This window comes from Erigeron canadensis, chromosome 1 (assembly GCF_010389155.1).
Source record: "Erigeron canadensis isolate Cc75 chromosome 1, C_canadensis_v1, whole genome shotgun sequence".
Classification (NCBI taxonomy): Eukaryota; Viridiplantae; Streptophyta; class Magnoliopsida; order Asterales; family Asteraceae; genus Erigeron; species Erigeron canadensis.
Window position 1 is genome coordinate 59552251 of NC_057761.1, and position 16694 is coordinate 59568944.

A 16694-nucleotide genomic window follows, 5' to 3' on the forward strand; every position below is an offset into this window, starting at 1 on the left:
ACCGCCATAACTAATAAGTCATTATTATTTTCACACATTCGTGTTTTCTTTTTTTCGTCTTTTTTGTTGTTGCTGTACGTAATCGTAAATTTACCCCATGGAATCTGTTGACTGGAGGACTGACCTACCACCCGATCAACGCATAAAAGTTGTCGATAAGATGTATGTTTCTACACTGTTAGATTTTTTATTTTTTATTTACATTATGATTTATGAGTATAGGGTTAGGTTAAACTGAGAATCATATAGCAAAAGTAAGAACTATATTTGTTGACAGTGGCTCGAAGTAGAAAAAAAAATAGTTTAAACTTTAAAGCATGTTGCATTACATGTTATTTGATATGTTCCCATGTGAATAGTTCAACTATTTATTCGAAGCTATTTCGTTTTTCCAATTCTTAATTAATTTTACTTGAAGTTTGTATACACACGTTTGCAACTTTTTACTTGTATTTTAAATATTTGATTTCCTTTTTAGGTTTTTTTATGTGGAAATTGTATAAACTTTTGTAACTTTTTACGTGCAGTGCGACATGATTTAAATGTTTTCATGGTTGTTGACTTTTTATGGTTTTTTTAAAATCCTTTCTCTCTCTATATAAGTACGTACGAGAACGGTAACCTTGCGGCGGTGATGGAGGTGGCGGCGATGTAACGGCGGTGACGGAGACGGGTGGTGGCGGCGGCAGCGGCGAGCGGTGGTAGTGAAAGATATTGATGTAATGTGGCTATGATGTATGGTACATCATGCAATAGAATGTGTACATTGTTGAAACTTAAAATCAATATTGAAATTTTAAGTTCAATGTTGATAATCAAAAGCGAATTTGCTTTATAATATAGTATATAGATATGTATATAAGTTGTTTATGAAGTTTAATATGTCATGGCTTTATAATATAATACACAGATATATTCTCTTAACACTAAGTTTTTCAATCTAACAAACATATGTTTTTCATGTAGAATCAATACCCTGATGAAGACTTGCAGTGGACTGGAGAAGCCGCATCAACTCAGGGATATGGCTATCATGTGTGAGGAGAAGATTTATGCTCATGCAAAAAGCAAAGTTTGTACATTTGTGACTCTTTTTTGTTAGGGATATAAGTGTTTGGTAATGTGTTCAACATTAACTCATTAGTCCAATCTATTGTGTGTACTCAACTCTCAAATATTGTTATTGTATTCATTGGTGAAATTTTTATTAATGTGGCTTCTGGGTAAGTTGCCGCATGGCATCAATATAAGTTGGCACGTTAGCTAAACACCGGTGGAAGGAAAGCTTGAAAATTTGATAGAGGTTGAATACACATTATAGATTTTGGGTTATAGTTAACACTATTTGCTATTCCAATAACGCTAATATATCTTTCGTGAGTAGTTTTGTGACATAATGTTGTGTGATTTGGTTTTGCAGAATGATTATATTCATACAATAGGTACAAAGCTGCAGAAGATTTGTCAGAAGTTTAAAGCTACTGGTAATCCAGAGAATCCCTCTGATCCAGGTAAATTCCACATATTGCAACCATCTCAGAAGTGATAGATTGCTTAAGATACTTGTATATTGAAGGTTTTGGTAGGTGTCGTACCTCAAGCAACTACGATGCTAATACATAAAATTTTGCAGTGTTGGATGGAACGAGAATCACATTATTACAAATAACATAATTCCAGTCATTATAAAGTCTTTCATCTCTAATGTAATCTGATAATGCAAACAAAAATTCATTTAGCAACTACATTATATTGAGCTTGATCATAACATTTTGTCTTTTTGGTTGTTCCACAAGGTATAGGCTCTGAGGGCATGCAACAAGCCCACAATCAAGGTCAACCACCTCATGTTCCTGGACAGTTTAATCATCCTCAAGCTGGTAATCAGATTTTGCCGCATAACATTCACATGAATATTGCTTCTTCGTCTGGATTGCAACCTAGCAGAAGCATGTCACTGTCTACCGTTCCGAATAATTCCACCGAAAACTCAAGCTTGCAGAACATTCAGAACATTCAGAACATGTCAATTATGGCAAACACTTACACCCAAAATTCAAGCTTGCAGAACATTCAGAACATGTCTATTATGCGAGATATTTCCAGCCATAATTCAAGCTTGCAGAACATGCCTATTATGCCAGATATTGCCAGCCATAATTCAAGCTTGCAGAACATTCAGAAAATGACTATGGGCCAAAGTATACGAATACCTTCTACTATTAATACAATTAAAAGGCAGATACCAGGTAGTCAGCAGCAATCTCAAAACTCGCAGCATCATCGTGATAAACAGCAGTTGCATCAGATTGCAAATCAGCAGTTCCAGCAGAATATTGATACAACCTCGGTGCAGTCACACATTCAGCAGCAGAATTTGATGCAGCCAACTTATTTCCAGCCATCCCAACAATATATGCAGCCTACAACAATACATGCATCTTGTGTCTCTAATTCTCAACAAAATCAGCAACCTATTTTTTTACAATCAGGCCAGCCTGTGATTCAATACCATCAACAGTCAGGCATCAAACAAGATATACAACAGAAAGCTACTTTTTTAGAATCGGTTCAGCCTGTAATTCAACACCATCAACAGTCAGTCATAAAACAAGAAAGGCAGCAGCCACAACATCCACCATTGATGGGCCAGCAGAATAATCTTTCCAATATACAGCAGAACTCAATTGTCCAACGCAACAACTTGTCTGTCTATCATCAGCAACATTTGGGCCCTCAAAGTAGTCAGAATAGACAGCAGCACCAGTTAGTCGGTACTCAATCTGGTAATTCCGCCATGCTGAACAATCAGTATTCAGCACGTCTGGTTCAGTCAATGCAAAGTCAAAGGTTACAAGAGCAGGCAATTCCACAGATACAATCAGGACAGTTGTATCACCAATCAAATATTAAACCAGAGGTAAACATGTCACAAGGAGATATGCAGCAGAGGCTTCCAACATCACAAGATTTACAGCAGCAAAATGTATTGAATCAGCAGCAACAGCTTTCCCAACAACAAAGAGCCATGCCAGAGACTTCATCAAGTAAGTCATAAACACACATATTAATTTTTAGTTTTATATTATATATATATATATATTTTTATTTTAAGCTAAAACAGATGATAATAATCTGTAATAGATTAATTTTAAGATCTGAAAACACAATGTGTGTATATATGTATTCAGCTACATGTAAACATGTGATTCAGATTTGTGTTGGGTGGAAGGAAACCACCGAATCTAAATGTGTTGGTCAATAACTAGTTGATATGGCACATAGTCATATCACCTGCTTCTTGTGATGTTCTTCTTATATAAAATCATCATATGGGGTAAATCAACCCTTTACCCAAAAAAAAAGGTGAAGTGTAGTAAAAGTTGTGGTGAATTCATCTGGTTCGTTGCAAGGTCGTTCATTTGGACCTCCATCACCATCATTCTGCTCCTGATGCTTTGCTGATGCAAGTTGTGTCTCCATTTCTTCCTTTTCTTCTCTAATCAAATTCTTTTGCTCTTCTGCTTGGAGGGTTGATATGTGTTCCATCATCAACTGCGTCTTTCTCAATCGTGGGTTTGAACAAGAGCGTCTTCATCAAGTTCTAGTTCTAATTGCTTCATATGCTGGCCACAGACGGCTCCTCAGTGTTATTCTCATGAACAAGCCTGTCCACTGTTTGTATAAGCTCTTTACATGATGACATGGCAACAAGAATTCTTAAATCTTTGTCAGCTGAATTAATTGTCCCCTCCTCCGCTTCAATGCATGAAGCTTTTCTCATACCTAGAAAGGATATGCTCTACACTCTGATTAGTAGAAGACGAAGCACCAGTGGAGAATTCTTGTAGAGTTTGTCGTGGGCGGAGAAAACAATGACTGACGATGTTAGAAAAGGGAAAGATGGCATGTGCTTTTTTACACAAACCTGATCTTACTTTCGAAAATCTCACTTGTCTGCTGCTCTTGTCTTTGATCAGCTTCGTTTCCAGCTTTCTTTGCCCCATTTCAATCCCATCTTAGTGCCTATTAAGTGCCCCTGTGGGTGTTAAACATCCGCCACCACTTCAATTAGTTTGAGCCATGTAATCAGCCACCCTGGGATTCGGGTTGCTTCTTCTCGATCCACTCTCTTGATTAACAGCTCATTAGAATCGGGTGTTCCAAAAGTTTAAGTTAATCAACTTTTCTCAACTTGTCCTTTGTCAACTCTATTACTTTGGACATCTAGAGAGATCGTTCCTATCTTTTACTACTTGTATATATCAATGGTACAATGAAAATGATGATCTGAATATATACATCAAATTTATATGAGATGATATCTACTTAATCCCTGCATTGATCATTAACTGCTAATTAATTAAAAGGTCCCCCGAGTTACTTGTTTATCCCTTTTTTAGGATACTCTGCATATGTGTGTGTATGTAATACAGTAGCATTTAATTCCATTGAATGATTTTCTGAAAGCAAGCTTAATTGTAATGATGAATTCATAGCTTCAATTTTCTATTTTGTAGTACCGGTCGATCCAGTATCTACAACAGGAGTTCTAAACAGTGGAGATTGGCAAGAGGAGGCGTATCAAAAGGTGTGTTCATGAAAAAATATTTACTCATTTTTGATCTGATAGTACGTTAAATAACATCTATGCTTGATGACCTATCGTTTGAACTGGTATAAGTCTTACTCTTAAGTACTCACAAATAATAATGTACTCGTACTATATATATGGTAGATGACACTCAATATGCTCATAGAGTAATATATTCATGTGTGTGTGTGTGTGTGTCTTCACTTCGTATTGGTTACCCCTATGCATGGCTATAAAACTTCGATTTGGGTTTCAGAATTATCAAACTTTGATGGTAAAGCTTTTAGCCCACTCGTGTACTTTATAGTACATAAAAGATGTTTCTGCTTTTAAAGACATGTGATACTATAATAGTATAATTCTACTTTGCAGATAAAAACAGCAAAGGATAAGTATATGCCATGGTTTGCGCAAAAACTCCGGAAGTTTATGCATGATTTAAATATTCTCCAGCATGATTTTGAACCTCAGAAACCACCGAGTAAGCAATTTATGGATCTGCAAAAGTATAAACAAATGTTGGAAAATTTCATGAAATTTCTACTAGTCTCCAAGACCAATATACCTCCCAACTATAAAGAAAACTTGGGTAAGATTGAAAGTTTCATGTCTAGATTTTTAAGCAAACGTGGGGTCACGCGGCAGCAGCAACCACTCATTGCACCACATATAAATTCTCCGCACCAATTACAGCAGACACAAAATCATTTGACACAAGTACAGCCACATGAAAATCAGATTCCCTCTCAGATGCAATCGGTTGATTCACAGCATAGTAATATGTCTGGATTGCAGAACAACAATATGGATTTTCGGCAGCCAACTTCCAACATGCTTCAACCTCACCAGTTAAAGCAAATTCAAGATCGTGAAATGCAGCGACAACAACTTCTGCATGAACAAATTATATTCAACCAGCAGCATCAGCTCCATCCACGAACAAAGCAGCAGCAGCAACCTAACAGAAATCAGATTACTAATGGTAAAGAGTTAGAAGTTAGACAGCAGACTGGAATTAAGTCACAGCCTATAAAGCAGCAAAAACTCTCGGGATATCAGCAACAGTTTCCATCTTCATCTGCACAGATTGACAAGCAAAACTTGCTGAATTCTGCAACTAAATCCGGCACAGCTTTGCAATATGCAAACTCACTGATTATGGTGTCATCTCCATCAACCCCATATACGTCTCACAGGCCAATAAAATCTAAGAAAGTTAATTATGGTAATTCGTCACTTTCTAATGCTGCTGGGAATGTTGGACATCAAACGACTGGTGTGACTTTACCCTCCCAACCTCTTGCTAATGCTACAACTGGAATATCAACCTCACCTTTGCTTTCAGAGTGCAAAGCTCCAGATGGAAACCACCATGGTTATGGTGCTTCAAAAGTTTATGAGACTTCAGCTGTAGTACCTCCAGAGGAAGGGCAGCCGTCTGCAGTACCCCATCCACGCACTCTGCCGAGACAAAATCAAGATGCTAGCTGCTTAGCGAGTACTATAGAAGATCCCATGGAGCACTTGCTCAGAGTGGTCAGTAATCACTAAACTATCTACTTGCCTGGTGTATAACTACAGGTTGGCAAATGGGTTATAACTAGTACTTTGTGCTGGTCGATACGGGTGGGGTGGTTCTATTAAAAAAACCTCCTATCCAGATTTAAAAAAAAAATATTACATGCATTAGAAATACACATTAGGTTGTATCTTCTTTTCTGCTATTTTTCGTTTAACCAATTAGTGATAAATTTTAACCCGAATGCACCCAATTATGACTAAATGATTGTCGCCTATATGTATAACATAAGAATGATGTTTTTTTTTTTTGTTTTTCTTTACTTGTTATCATTGCTTATAACTTGCATTGGGTAAATTTATCTTCTGATGAACCAAATTATATGGTTAACATGTTGTTTTATCTTTGCTTCATAGGTGAAGTCTATGTCACCAAAATCCTTGACTTCTGCTGTCAGCGACATTAGTTCAGCCTTAAGTACGATTGATAGCATTGTGGAAGCTGATCCAGGTGATGGATCAATAGGTGAAGACTTAGCTGCCATGACAAAATCTCATCTCCAAAGACCTTTTGCTTCAAAGTGGGAGGCCACCGCAACTTCTACCATGAAAAGGCCTCGGATTGAGGTATTATATCTTCAGTATGAAATCTAGTGTACATATTCCTAAGTTATACATGGAAGCTATAGCTAGGATTTCAACCCATACTTAGACATGACTCTATGTGGGTTGTGTTTAACTTAAAATTGGTAATATGGGTTTTAAAAAAGAAAATTAAGCTAAAACGATAACGAGTAAAATAGGTTGAAGCCCAAAGTGTTGGTAACCTTCTTATTTTAATCAACAAATTTGGTTGTTAATGTAATTATATTGTTATTGCAGAGGAGGCATCCCCTTTTGGATGAAATAAGAGAGATAAATCAAGGACTTATAGATACGGTGGTTGATATTACCCAGGAAGATGATGTTGATCCAGCTACAGCTCTAGGAGTCGGTAAAGGAATTGTCGTTAAGTGCTCATTTAGCACTGTAGCTCTTGATCCAAACCTCAAGTCACAATATGCTTCAGAATCGGTATGTTACTCAACCTCAGACATTATTTGTATGCTAGAGCCTATTGGTAGCAATTGGGCACGTTGGTTTGGGTTCAAGTTATGTGAATGCTCTCTGGATTCAGAGGGGTTTGGTTAACCATTGACCCGGTTTTAAGATTTGGTGTAATAAGTGTGTCAAATATGATTCTAAAAAATCTTTTTAGAATAGTAAAGTTTCTTTTTTCATTTTTCATACGAGTAGTAAAATGACTTATATACATCAGCAATACACTTTGGGCGATCTTAACCCATTTGCTGTGCTCCGTTGTTTAGCTATGCCTTTTACTTAACATCTGACCCATTAGACATCATTATTTTGTGCAGTCACCTATACAACCATTGCGATTGCTTGTTCCTGCAACTTATCCAAATTGCTCCCCGTTACTCTTGGATGAGTTTCCCGATGAAGTCAGGTAAAAAATATTTGATTATCACAAAAAATCATGCATGTGGTCTTTTAATTATTTATGCTTTTCAAAACAAGCATATTTATCCTTAATATTGATCAGATACATGCCTAGATTGTAATTTGGATATATGACATAACATTTGTTTCCATTGTACAGCAAAGAATGTGATGATCTTTCACTCAGAGTCAAGTGTCAGTTCCGTAGTAGCGTGGAAAGGTTTAAACACCCAGTGTCACTTTCGGAGATGGTAAGGGCTTGGAATGCTTGTGCTCGAATTGTTATTATGGAGTACGCGCAAAAAAGTGGTGGAGGTACATTCACCTCAAAATATGGAGCCTGGAAGGACTGCCTTACTACTGCATAAATATGTATATCTACAATTTATACTGTACATTTTAACAGATGTTGATATTGTGTCTTGAAGAGTTGAAGTGAAGACACAATCTAGTATTTGTTTTTTTTTTTTTCTTTTGTAATTATACATGCATATAAAAAAGGTTTATTTAAGTCAATCTTTAATTTATTTACCAACATGTTGGCTGTATTCATAAAAATTGTAAAAATCTGGATAATGTAATGTTTGACCGGTTAAGACCTCGAAACATATGTGAAAGGCAATGTCTTCATTCATTTAAACATTACATATACGTTCTTGAATTATTTCTTATAAATACATAAGGCGTTACATTTTTTCTTTCTTTACTTACATACATAATAATTAAGTTGAGTATGTGAATTAGTTCATGGTAAGAATGATTATTAACGAAAAGAATGAAATTGGCATCTACATGGCGAAATGATTTAATGCTAATTTATCATACAATTGTTGTGGATTAACATTATTTACGTTGTTTTGCCAATATAAAATAGTTATATAGTACTATAGCATCTTCCTTTTACTCCTGTTTGTAATATAATTTCTCGTTAGCTTTTTTTTTTATCAATAAAATACCATTATTAAATGTTTTAAAAAAAATTATTAACTATCATAAAATTTAAAAATGACTTTGATATTCACATAAACTACATGTCTACACATATGTACATTTTATAGCCTAAGATTTGTCTTTTAATATTTTTTTAATTAAATGAAATAATTAATAATAAAGGTTAAATAAAAATAAAAAAACAAGAATGTAACTGGAAGATGTTTGAAGCAGGTACAATTGTACAAAGAAAATCATTGTCATCGTCACCCACCCACCAAAATATACTTGCAACAAAATCCCCAATTCTTTGACTCCAAATTTCAAATTTGAATAAAAAGCTTGAAACTTTTTCAGAAATCAATCCCAATTCCCAAAGGATGTCAACAGAAATGGCAAGCACGGATCCAGAAGGAATAGACGGTGTTCGGATGACGTGGAACGCATGGCCTCGCACCAAAGTTGAAGCCAGCAAATGCGTTATCCCTTTTGCTGCTTCCATTTCGCCCATCCGGCCCCACCCACATATCCCTTCAAACCCTTATGCCCCTCTTCGTTGCAAGACTTGTTCTGCGGTCCTTAACCCCTTTTGCCGTGTCGATTTCTCCGCTTTGATTTGGATCTGCCCTTTTTGTTTCCAAAGGAATCACTTTCCCCATCATTTCTCAGGTTTCCAAGATTCTTTCTTTTCTTGGTTATTCCCTATTTATATATATATATATAATTTGTTTAGAATAGGACTAGGAAGGACAACATGTTAGTTAATAAGTTGGCCCGAATTACGGGTTTGGCCACATATGTATCAATATTATTCCTTTTTTCTTAAGTTGAAAGGAAAATATATATCCATGCTTATTTACAATTTGCTTGTGATAGGGTTAGAACTGACAACTTTTTACGAGTAGTTGATAAGTTATCTCGAATAATGCTGTTTTAAGTATATCAAGGTTCAATTTTTAAGTTGAAATTAACGTGATTGGTCGCGGGGGTAAATGTCCAGGAACCCCTTAGTCCCGTAGAATAATTTTTTCCTCTCAAGCTAGCGACCCTACACCTGGGGTGAGACCCCAGAAACCTTGGCTGGTTGAATTTGCTTTTGCAAGGATTTGAACCTGGGTGGTGTCCCCACCAAGTCGCTTTATAGGGGGAGGTGATTGGTCATTTTATGATACTTTTTAGTAAAAAGAAGTGACTGGTTGTGGTACCCATATGAGAGACATGTATGTATTTGTTGTTAGTCATTAAAGATGAAAGATGAGGAATCAATGTATATGTATTAGTTGTTGATATCGTATGGATGGGTTGAGATCAACATGACTTGCCATATTGTTGTGTATAAAAAGAAAAAGGGGTGGGGCACAATGTGTGACTGGTCAGCTTGATTAAAATCCGGTAGACAAGCATTTTGGTGTGCCAATGTGTCTTCGTATGCGCTCCCCCAAAGGGTACCTTGATGCACTTGATGCACCTGACCTTAATGCACTTAACACTTTGATGTGGCTGGCTTGCTATTTGATGCCTTTGGAGTAGCATCGCATGCATCAATGAGTAAAATATACTTTTTACTCTCTGATGCACGTGGCACCTTGGTGCAGATGATGTCTTATGCATCAAAGTATAGAAAGTTGGAAGCACCAGCCGGCTTTTTCTATGCTTTCTATGTTAATAAGACCCTTTCATGCCCGATCTTTCATCTTTTGTTGATATGTTTATCATGTTTTTTGCAGGTATATCTGAAACGAATGTTCCAGCTGAATTGTATCCACAATATACGACAATTGAATATAGTTTCCCTAATTCGGATATTCATCATGTGACTCCTCCGAATGTGTATGTGTTTGTGATTGATACCTGTATGATTGAGGAGGAATTAGGGTTTGCTAGATCGGCGTTACAACAAGCGCTTGAGTTTTTACCTGAAAATGCATTGGTAGGATTTGTTTCGTTTGGCACTCAAGTTCAGGTTTATGAGTTAGGGTATTCTGATATGTCAAAAGTGTATGTATTTCGTGGTTCAAAAGAGATCAGTAAAGATCAGGTTTTGGATCAGTTAGGATTAGGGTCAGGTGGTGCTGTTGGTGGAAGGAGAGTTGGTGGTGGGCCAGGGCAAGGGTTTCAGAAAGGGATGGCAGGACAAGGTGGAGGGTTTTTGAATCCGGGGGTATCTAGGTTTTTATTGCCGGCTTCTGAAGGTGCATATACCATCCATTCGGTGAGCTTTATACTTTTCTTATGATCTTTGTTATAGTTTAGCGAATTTGTTGACATATGTTACAACTTGAAGTGTTTGGAATTTAGCTATTGGAAGAATTAGGCACAGATCAATGGCCAATTGCACCAGGTAATCGATCCTTAAGGTGCACCGGGGTTGCATTGAGTGTTGCAGCTGGTTTGCTAGGTGCTTGTATGCCGGGAACTGGTGCTCGAATAGTGGCATTGGTTGGTGGTCCATGCACTGAAGGTCCTGGTTCGGTAATTTTTTTTTTTTTTGATATCTATATAGTATGTTATTGGAAATGCAGATTGTTGGTGCTAATATAGTTATCACGTAATTATGCTCTCAGTTAGTGATATAGTGGAATTGCATATCTATATAGAAATGTGTACTTGAAGCGGCCACCGTCAGTTTTTAGTGTCTCGGTAAATGTGATTGAGATAATGATGAATTTAATTTGTTTAAAGTCATATAAGTTAGATTTTGAAAAGACTGTAAATGTTAGAAAACTGATTTTGAACATACAGCTGGAATTATCTACCTACCCCTAGCTTTTATCTGCTGACTATCTGATTATGATTTGAATGGAATCAATGCATTTTCTATAAGCTCATGCTACTCAGTCTTGTGTGATAACTGGTAACCTTCAAGTCAGTGTTTACTCCCAATCCCATTAAATTAAGTTTCAAGTAAGTGATCTGTTTGAGAAAGTTAACGAAATACTGAATACAATGGTCGTCATGTTTCAAGCAATCAAGCTAAGTTGAAAACCTTCAAGTCAATGTTTACTCCCATTAGTTAATTTTTAAGTCAGTGATTTGTTTGAGAAAGTTAACGAAATACTGAATACAATGGTTTTCAAGTTTCAAGATAACATATTCAATAGATTCTAGTATTGGAGAGTTGGGAAAATAGTTTTTTCTGTGAAAATAGCTATATGTATCTAAGCTGTGTTAGTATCTGGTTTTTTTCAGATTGTATCAAAAGATCTCTCAGATCCAGTACGTTCACATAAAGATCTGGATAAGGATGCGGCACCATATTTTAGGAAAGCAGTTCAGTTTTATGAGGAACTTTCAAAGCAGATGGTCAGCCAGGGTCATGTCTTGGACCTTTTTGCTTCCGCACTTGACCAGGTACAAAACTCGTTAGTAGCTTCAGATATTCCTTCATGCGTTTATGAAGTTAGTTTTTTTATCTGACTGTAGCTACATTTGTATGTAAAGCTACCAATAAGGACACTGCAAATGGTTATTTTAAATGTGGCCTAAATAGTTCTTATTCCGTCTTCTTTGATAGCTTATGAAATAAGTAAAAACAAATTTTGTCTCTTGAGTCTTGATAAATAATATTAGGTTTCTATTTTTTAATTTATTGACTTCCATTAATGCCTTGTTGTCCTATCACATCCCTTTGCATATTCAACTGTTTCTTGTGCTTGGTAAAACAAATGAGGTTTCCAGTGGATTTATTCGAATACAATGGGAAAAAAAGGTTTTTTGTTGAACATTCGAAATAGACTGGGTTGTTCATACAAACTGCTTTGAACCAAAGCTCTTGTTTTTTGGGGAGGGAGATGTAATCTGTTTCATTCCATTAAAAATGGTAGAATCATAACATAATTTAACGATAACATTTGCTGTCTTTTCTAAATTTCTTTAACCATATTAAGGTGCTGTTAATTTAATCTTATTTTTTCTGCTTAGGTTGGGGTAGCAGAGATGAAAGTTGTTATTGAAAGAACTGGTGGCCTTGTAGTTCTTGCTGAAAGTTTTGGGCATTCAGTTTTTAAGAACTCATTTAGACGTGTCTTTGAGAAGGGGGAAGAATCTCTTGGTCTCGCACACAAGTGAGTATTCTCATGCTTTATGATTCTGAATATATAATTTTCTTGCCTTCTTTAGATTGAGCCTTCTTGACAACTCCCTTGACAACTCCCTTCATACCTAACACCCATCTGGCTCGGTACATTGTCTGGTGAACATATGTTGACTACCAAATAAATGTGAGAACTGCTCTTAAATTGAGCAAAACTAAAAGAAGTTTTGGCCAAAATTGAAAGTCAGTACCAAATATGTTACAACACAACAAACCCAAAACGGAAGAGTTCCAGCTTCATAGGATGAAGAAGTATTTGTTTCCTCTTGTCTAAAGGTGGTGATATTGACCCATTTATTTATCTTTTTTGGTTATATTCCAAAAACACTACATGTCAACTTATCTGGATCGATTAAATGGATTATAAGTTGCGCAATGTGGCTTTTTAATGCATATAACTTTTTAAGTTTGCTTTATTTAGGGATTTAAGATTATTATTGTATTGGTTATGTCTTTGTAATCATATTTAATGCGTTAACTGTTTGTTAGAAGATAAAGCAATGCACCCAAAAGTGTTTTCGGATCAAATTAACCCATTTCAATCCGTAGTAAAGGGAGGTCGATTTCATTTGTTACCTTACCTGCGCAGGGTTGCCTATTTTGCCACTTGATGTATTGTATATACATTTTATTTATTTCTCTGAAACTATTCACTAGTGTATTACTTTCAGTGGCACCCTTGAGATTAATTGTTCAAAGGACATTAAAATTCAAGGAATCATTGGACCTTGCACATCGTTGGAGAAGGTCATTTACTGAATCTTAACTGAAAATAGTAAGTGGTATCTTTCCGGATGCAAATAATCTGTATTTAAACACTGTCCACCTTGCAGAAGGGAACTGCTGTTGCCAGCTCAGTGATAGGGCAGGGGAACACCATAGCTTGGAAGCTGTGTGGACTCGACAAAGATACTTGTTTAACAGTTTTCTTTGATATATCATCAAGTGACAAGTCAGATGCTTCAGGAAATGTAAATCCACAGTTGTATATACAGACCGTTACGAGGTAAAGTAAATGTTCTTTTCTTATTAATATAAGTTACAAGTCTAATGAAATTTATACATCATAAAATTTGATGCAGTTACCAGAGTATTGATGGAGAATCGAAGATGCGAGTTACTACCATTACTAGAAGCTGGTTAGAGAGTTCTGCTCTGTCAGAGGTAAAATTGTAGACGTTTTAGATGCTATTCGTGCAGACCATTTAGTATCCAATAATTTCTAAAGATACGAGGGGTCCCATTAACGCCAAGTTCTTGGGTTTGGAGACAAATTAAGAGAAATGAAAGTGACAATTATGTGAGAAGTGAAATGAAAAGAAAGTGTAATAATTATTTTACATGTTTTCGAGCTGAATCGGAAGGGCAACCAAACTAACAGCGCTACAAGTATACACTTCCTATATAAGAAGATTAATCTAGCCAAGGGGAGTTATCGATAGAAAAATTCACAGATCTTTCTAAAATTGGAAGAAAAGTCGGAAGCTTAGTATAAAACTTTCCTCTCGTATTTTCTCCTTCAGCTTGAAAAAACTTGAGAACACCAAATTGTTGGGTTATGCTGATTTTTGTGCAAGCAGTCTCTTTCATCCATTTTCTTGAACTTGTATTAACAATATTAAATAAACATGGTACCCACAAAATAGTACTTTAGCATTTTTATATCCAATATTTAGTAGAATTTTGTGCATAACCTGGGATGCTTATAGGAACAATCTATTTTCGTTAGATGTGTCTTTTTATTTTGTGTTTCAAAATTATATCTATAAGATGCTATATCCTCATCTATAATCTAGTTAATCCAATTTATTTGGGATGGCAGTGTTGTTTTTTGTCCTTTTTTTTTTTTTTTTTTTTTGGGATGGCAGTGTTGATCAAGATAAATTGTCATTGGCAGGAATTAATCCAAGGTTTTGATCAAGAGGCAGCTGCTGTGATTATTGCTAGATTAATTTCTTATAAAATGGAGATGGAGGTACTTAAACAATCTCCCAATTATTTAACATAGCTACACAGTGTCATTATTTTTTTTGTATATTTGATGGATTGGTAATAGTTACAGGAAACATTTGATGCAACTAGGTGGCTAGATCGAAACCTTATTCGTCTCTGTTCTAAATTTGGAGACTACCGAAAAGATGATCCATCTTCATTCGCCTTGAACCCTTGTTTTTCATTGTTCCCGCAGTTTATGTTCAATCTTCGAAGATCACAATTTGTGCAGGTAAAAACCGAGTCAAATCTTATCTTCAGTGTTACAAGCTCTGATTTTACACTCCATATTGGAGGTGGCAGACGGGAGAGTTGGATCCTTTATGAAAGCAGGTTACTGTAAACAAATGTAACTTCTGTACATGTTGGGTTGGGTTGGGTTCGGTTAATCTTACATTAAATGGAACTTCCACCTCTACTTGATAGTGTATCTTCTCTTTCTTTTTGAAATCGACATAGCGTATTTTCTTGATCGCTCTTTTATTTTCAAATTAATTTCATGTGATATTCTCTCTTTTCATGACAGGTGTTCAATAATAGTCCAGATGAGACGGCTTATTTTCGCATGATGCTTAACCGGGAGAGTATAACAAATGCGGCTGTCATGATACAACCTTCATTAATATCGTATTCATTTAATTCACTGCCTTCACCTGCATTACTTGATGTGGCATCCATTTCAGTTGATAGAGTCCTTCTACTAGATTCGTACTTTAGTGTAGTTATCTTTCATGGTCTGACAATAGCTCAATGGAGGAACATGGGCTACCAAAATCAGCCAGAACACCAGGTAATTTCTTAAATATACTCATTCCTCATTATTTCCAACAGTTGCGTATTTGGTTTCTGCCCTGCTTTTTCGCTGCAATGTAGTATGATGTGTTTTTCTACTTCTTTTTTGGTAGGCGTTTGCACTGTTATTGCAAGCACCACATGATGATGCTGAAATTATAATACGTGATCGGTTTCCTGTCCCAAGATTGGTGGTGTGTGATCAACATGGTTCTCAGGTCTTCATTGAATTTTAGTCTCATTTTCTTAAAAACATTCTCCTTTTTAGGTTGGGTTAACCCACCAGCACTTCTTTAGTTAGTACTATTTATATTCAGTTGTATTCATGTGACTTATAGGCTCGATTCTTGCTGGCCAAGTTGAACCCATCAGCAACATACAACAATGAAGGTTCGGCTGGAATGGATGTTATATTCACTGATGATGTGAACCTTCAAGTGTTTTTTGAACATCTACAGAAGCTTGCAGTTCAATCTTCATGAGACCAGATTTAAAATACTTTATACACTCCCAAAAGTCAAAGTCCATCGTTTACAGCCAAAACACAATGCTTTAAGGTATTGTAAGAAGTGAAAGACACCATTTGATATATTCAAAAGAATAAGGAGTACATGGGGACGTGTTAAATCTCAATATCAAGAAGGAGATTAGGCAGCAAGATAGGCATTTTACATTTGGCGGTTTTGTAAGTTAATAGATAGTATGTTTATTGTGTATTGACTTTCTCAGGTTATATGATGAATTATTCCCTTTGGGGGAGCTGGAAAATGCAAGAAAACATGGGGTTTTAGTTCCATTTTCAGGTTCTGGTTATGTAGTTGTTTCGATACATACTACACTTGAACCTTTGTTTTCAATCTGCTTTGTACCTTGGATTCACATGTGAATGGAATTGGATTTTGTTTGATAGGGAATCCTGTTTCAGTTCATGTGAGTTTGTGTCATTTAAGTCGTACAAACAGACCACTAGACCTAATAAAAGAGGCTGTTGGTTTAATATCTCAGATGATTTTAACCATTAACACCATGCTTTAGTTAAACTCTTGCTGCTTTTGAGTTATAAATAGCGGGTGAAATATGGTCTTTAGTTTTTTTGGCCTAGATTCCTTTGTGTCTGTATACCTGAAGTTCCACTTTGCTTGTATAATCTTCTGTTAAATATCAAACTTATGTAGCAAGATCTGCTCGGTAAGAGTTGAGATGCATTTTGTAGAAGATCATAAATCGGTCAGTGTTAAGATTTGTCAAACGATTGTATCAAGTGATGATACTGGT

General features: G+C 36.0%; 2 protein-coding genes across 3 annotated transcripts; both read left to right on the forward strand.

Moving 5' to 3' along the window:
• Positions 1-97: 97 nt before the first annotated feature.
• On the forward strand, positions 98-7980 carry LOC122596377 (mediator of RNA polymerase II transcription subunit 15a-like). The gene is made up of 10 exons (XM_043768946.1): positions 98-162; positions 967-1072; positions 1421-1511; positions 1797-3047; positions 4521-4591; positions 4967-6130; positions 6530-6739; positions 6995-7186; positions 7531-7619; positions 7773-7980. The coding sequence occupies exons 1-10, from the start codon at positions 98-100 to the stop codon at positions 7978-7980; spliced, it is 3447 nt and encodes a 1148-aa protein (XP_043624881.1).
• Positions 7981-8757: 777 nt separating this feature from the next.
• LOC122597124 (protein transport protein SEC23-like) lies at positions 8758-16328 on the forward strand. Of its 2 annotated transcripts, none has more exons than XM_043769759.1 (13): positions 8758-9211; positions 10270-10754; positions 10841-11014; positions 11732-11893; positions 12464-12606; positions 13307-13382; positions 13469-13641; positions 13718-13799; positions 14533-14610; positions 14692-14859; positions 15154-15417; positions 15533-15637; positions 15758-16328. In XM_043769759.1, exons 1-13 carry the CDS (start codon positions 8923-8925, stop codon positions 15899-15901), a joined length of 2343 nt encoding a protein of 780 aa, XP_043625694.1. In that variant the 5' UTR covers positions 8758-8922; the 3' UTR covers positions 15902-16328. The 2 variants fall into 2 exon arrangements, with proteins under 2 accessions (XP_043625694.1, XP_043625700.1); XM_043769765.1 differs by having other exon boundaries at positions 14698-14859.
• Positions 16329-16694: the final 366 nt, after the last annotated feature.

Coding starts and splice junctions, on each gene's coding strand:
- LOC122596377 (XM_043768946.1), top strand. CDS start 98: ATGGAATCTGTTGACTGGAGGACTGACCTACCACCCGATCAACGCATA. Junction 163..966: donor ATAAAAGTTGTCGATAAGAT/GTATGTTTCTAC, acceptor TTTTTCATGTAG/AATCAATACCCTGATGAAGA. Junction 4,592..4,966: donor AAGAGGAGGCGTATCAAAAG/GTGTGTTCATGA, acceptor TCTACTTTGCAG/ATAAAAACAGCAAAGGATAA.
- LOC122597124 (XM_043769759.1), top strand. CDS start 8,923: ATGTCAACAGAAATGGCAAGCACGGATCCAGAAGGAATAGACGGTGTT. Junction 11,894..12,463: donor TTGCTTCCGCACTTGACCAG/GTACAAAACTCG, acceptor TTTTCTGCTTAG/GTTGGGGTAGCAGAGATGAA. Junction 14,611..14,691: donor CTTATAAAATGGAGATGGAG/GTACTTAAACAA, acceptor GATTGGTAATAG/TTACAGGAAACATTTGATGC.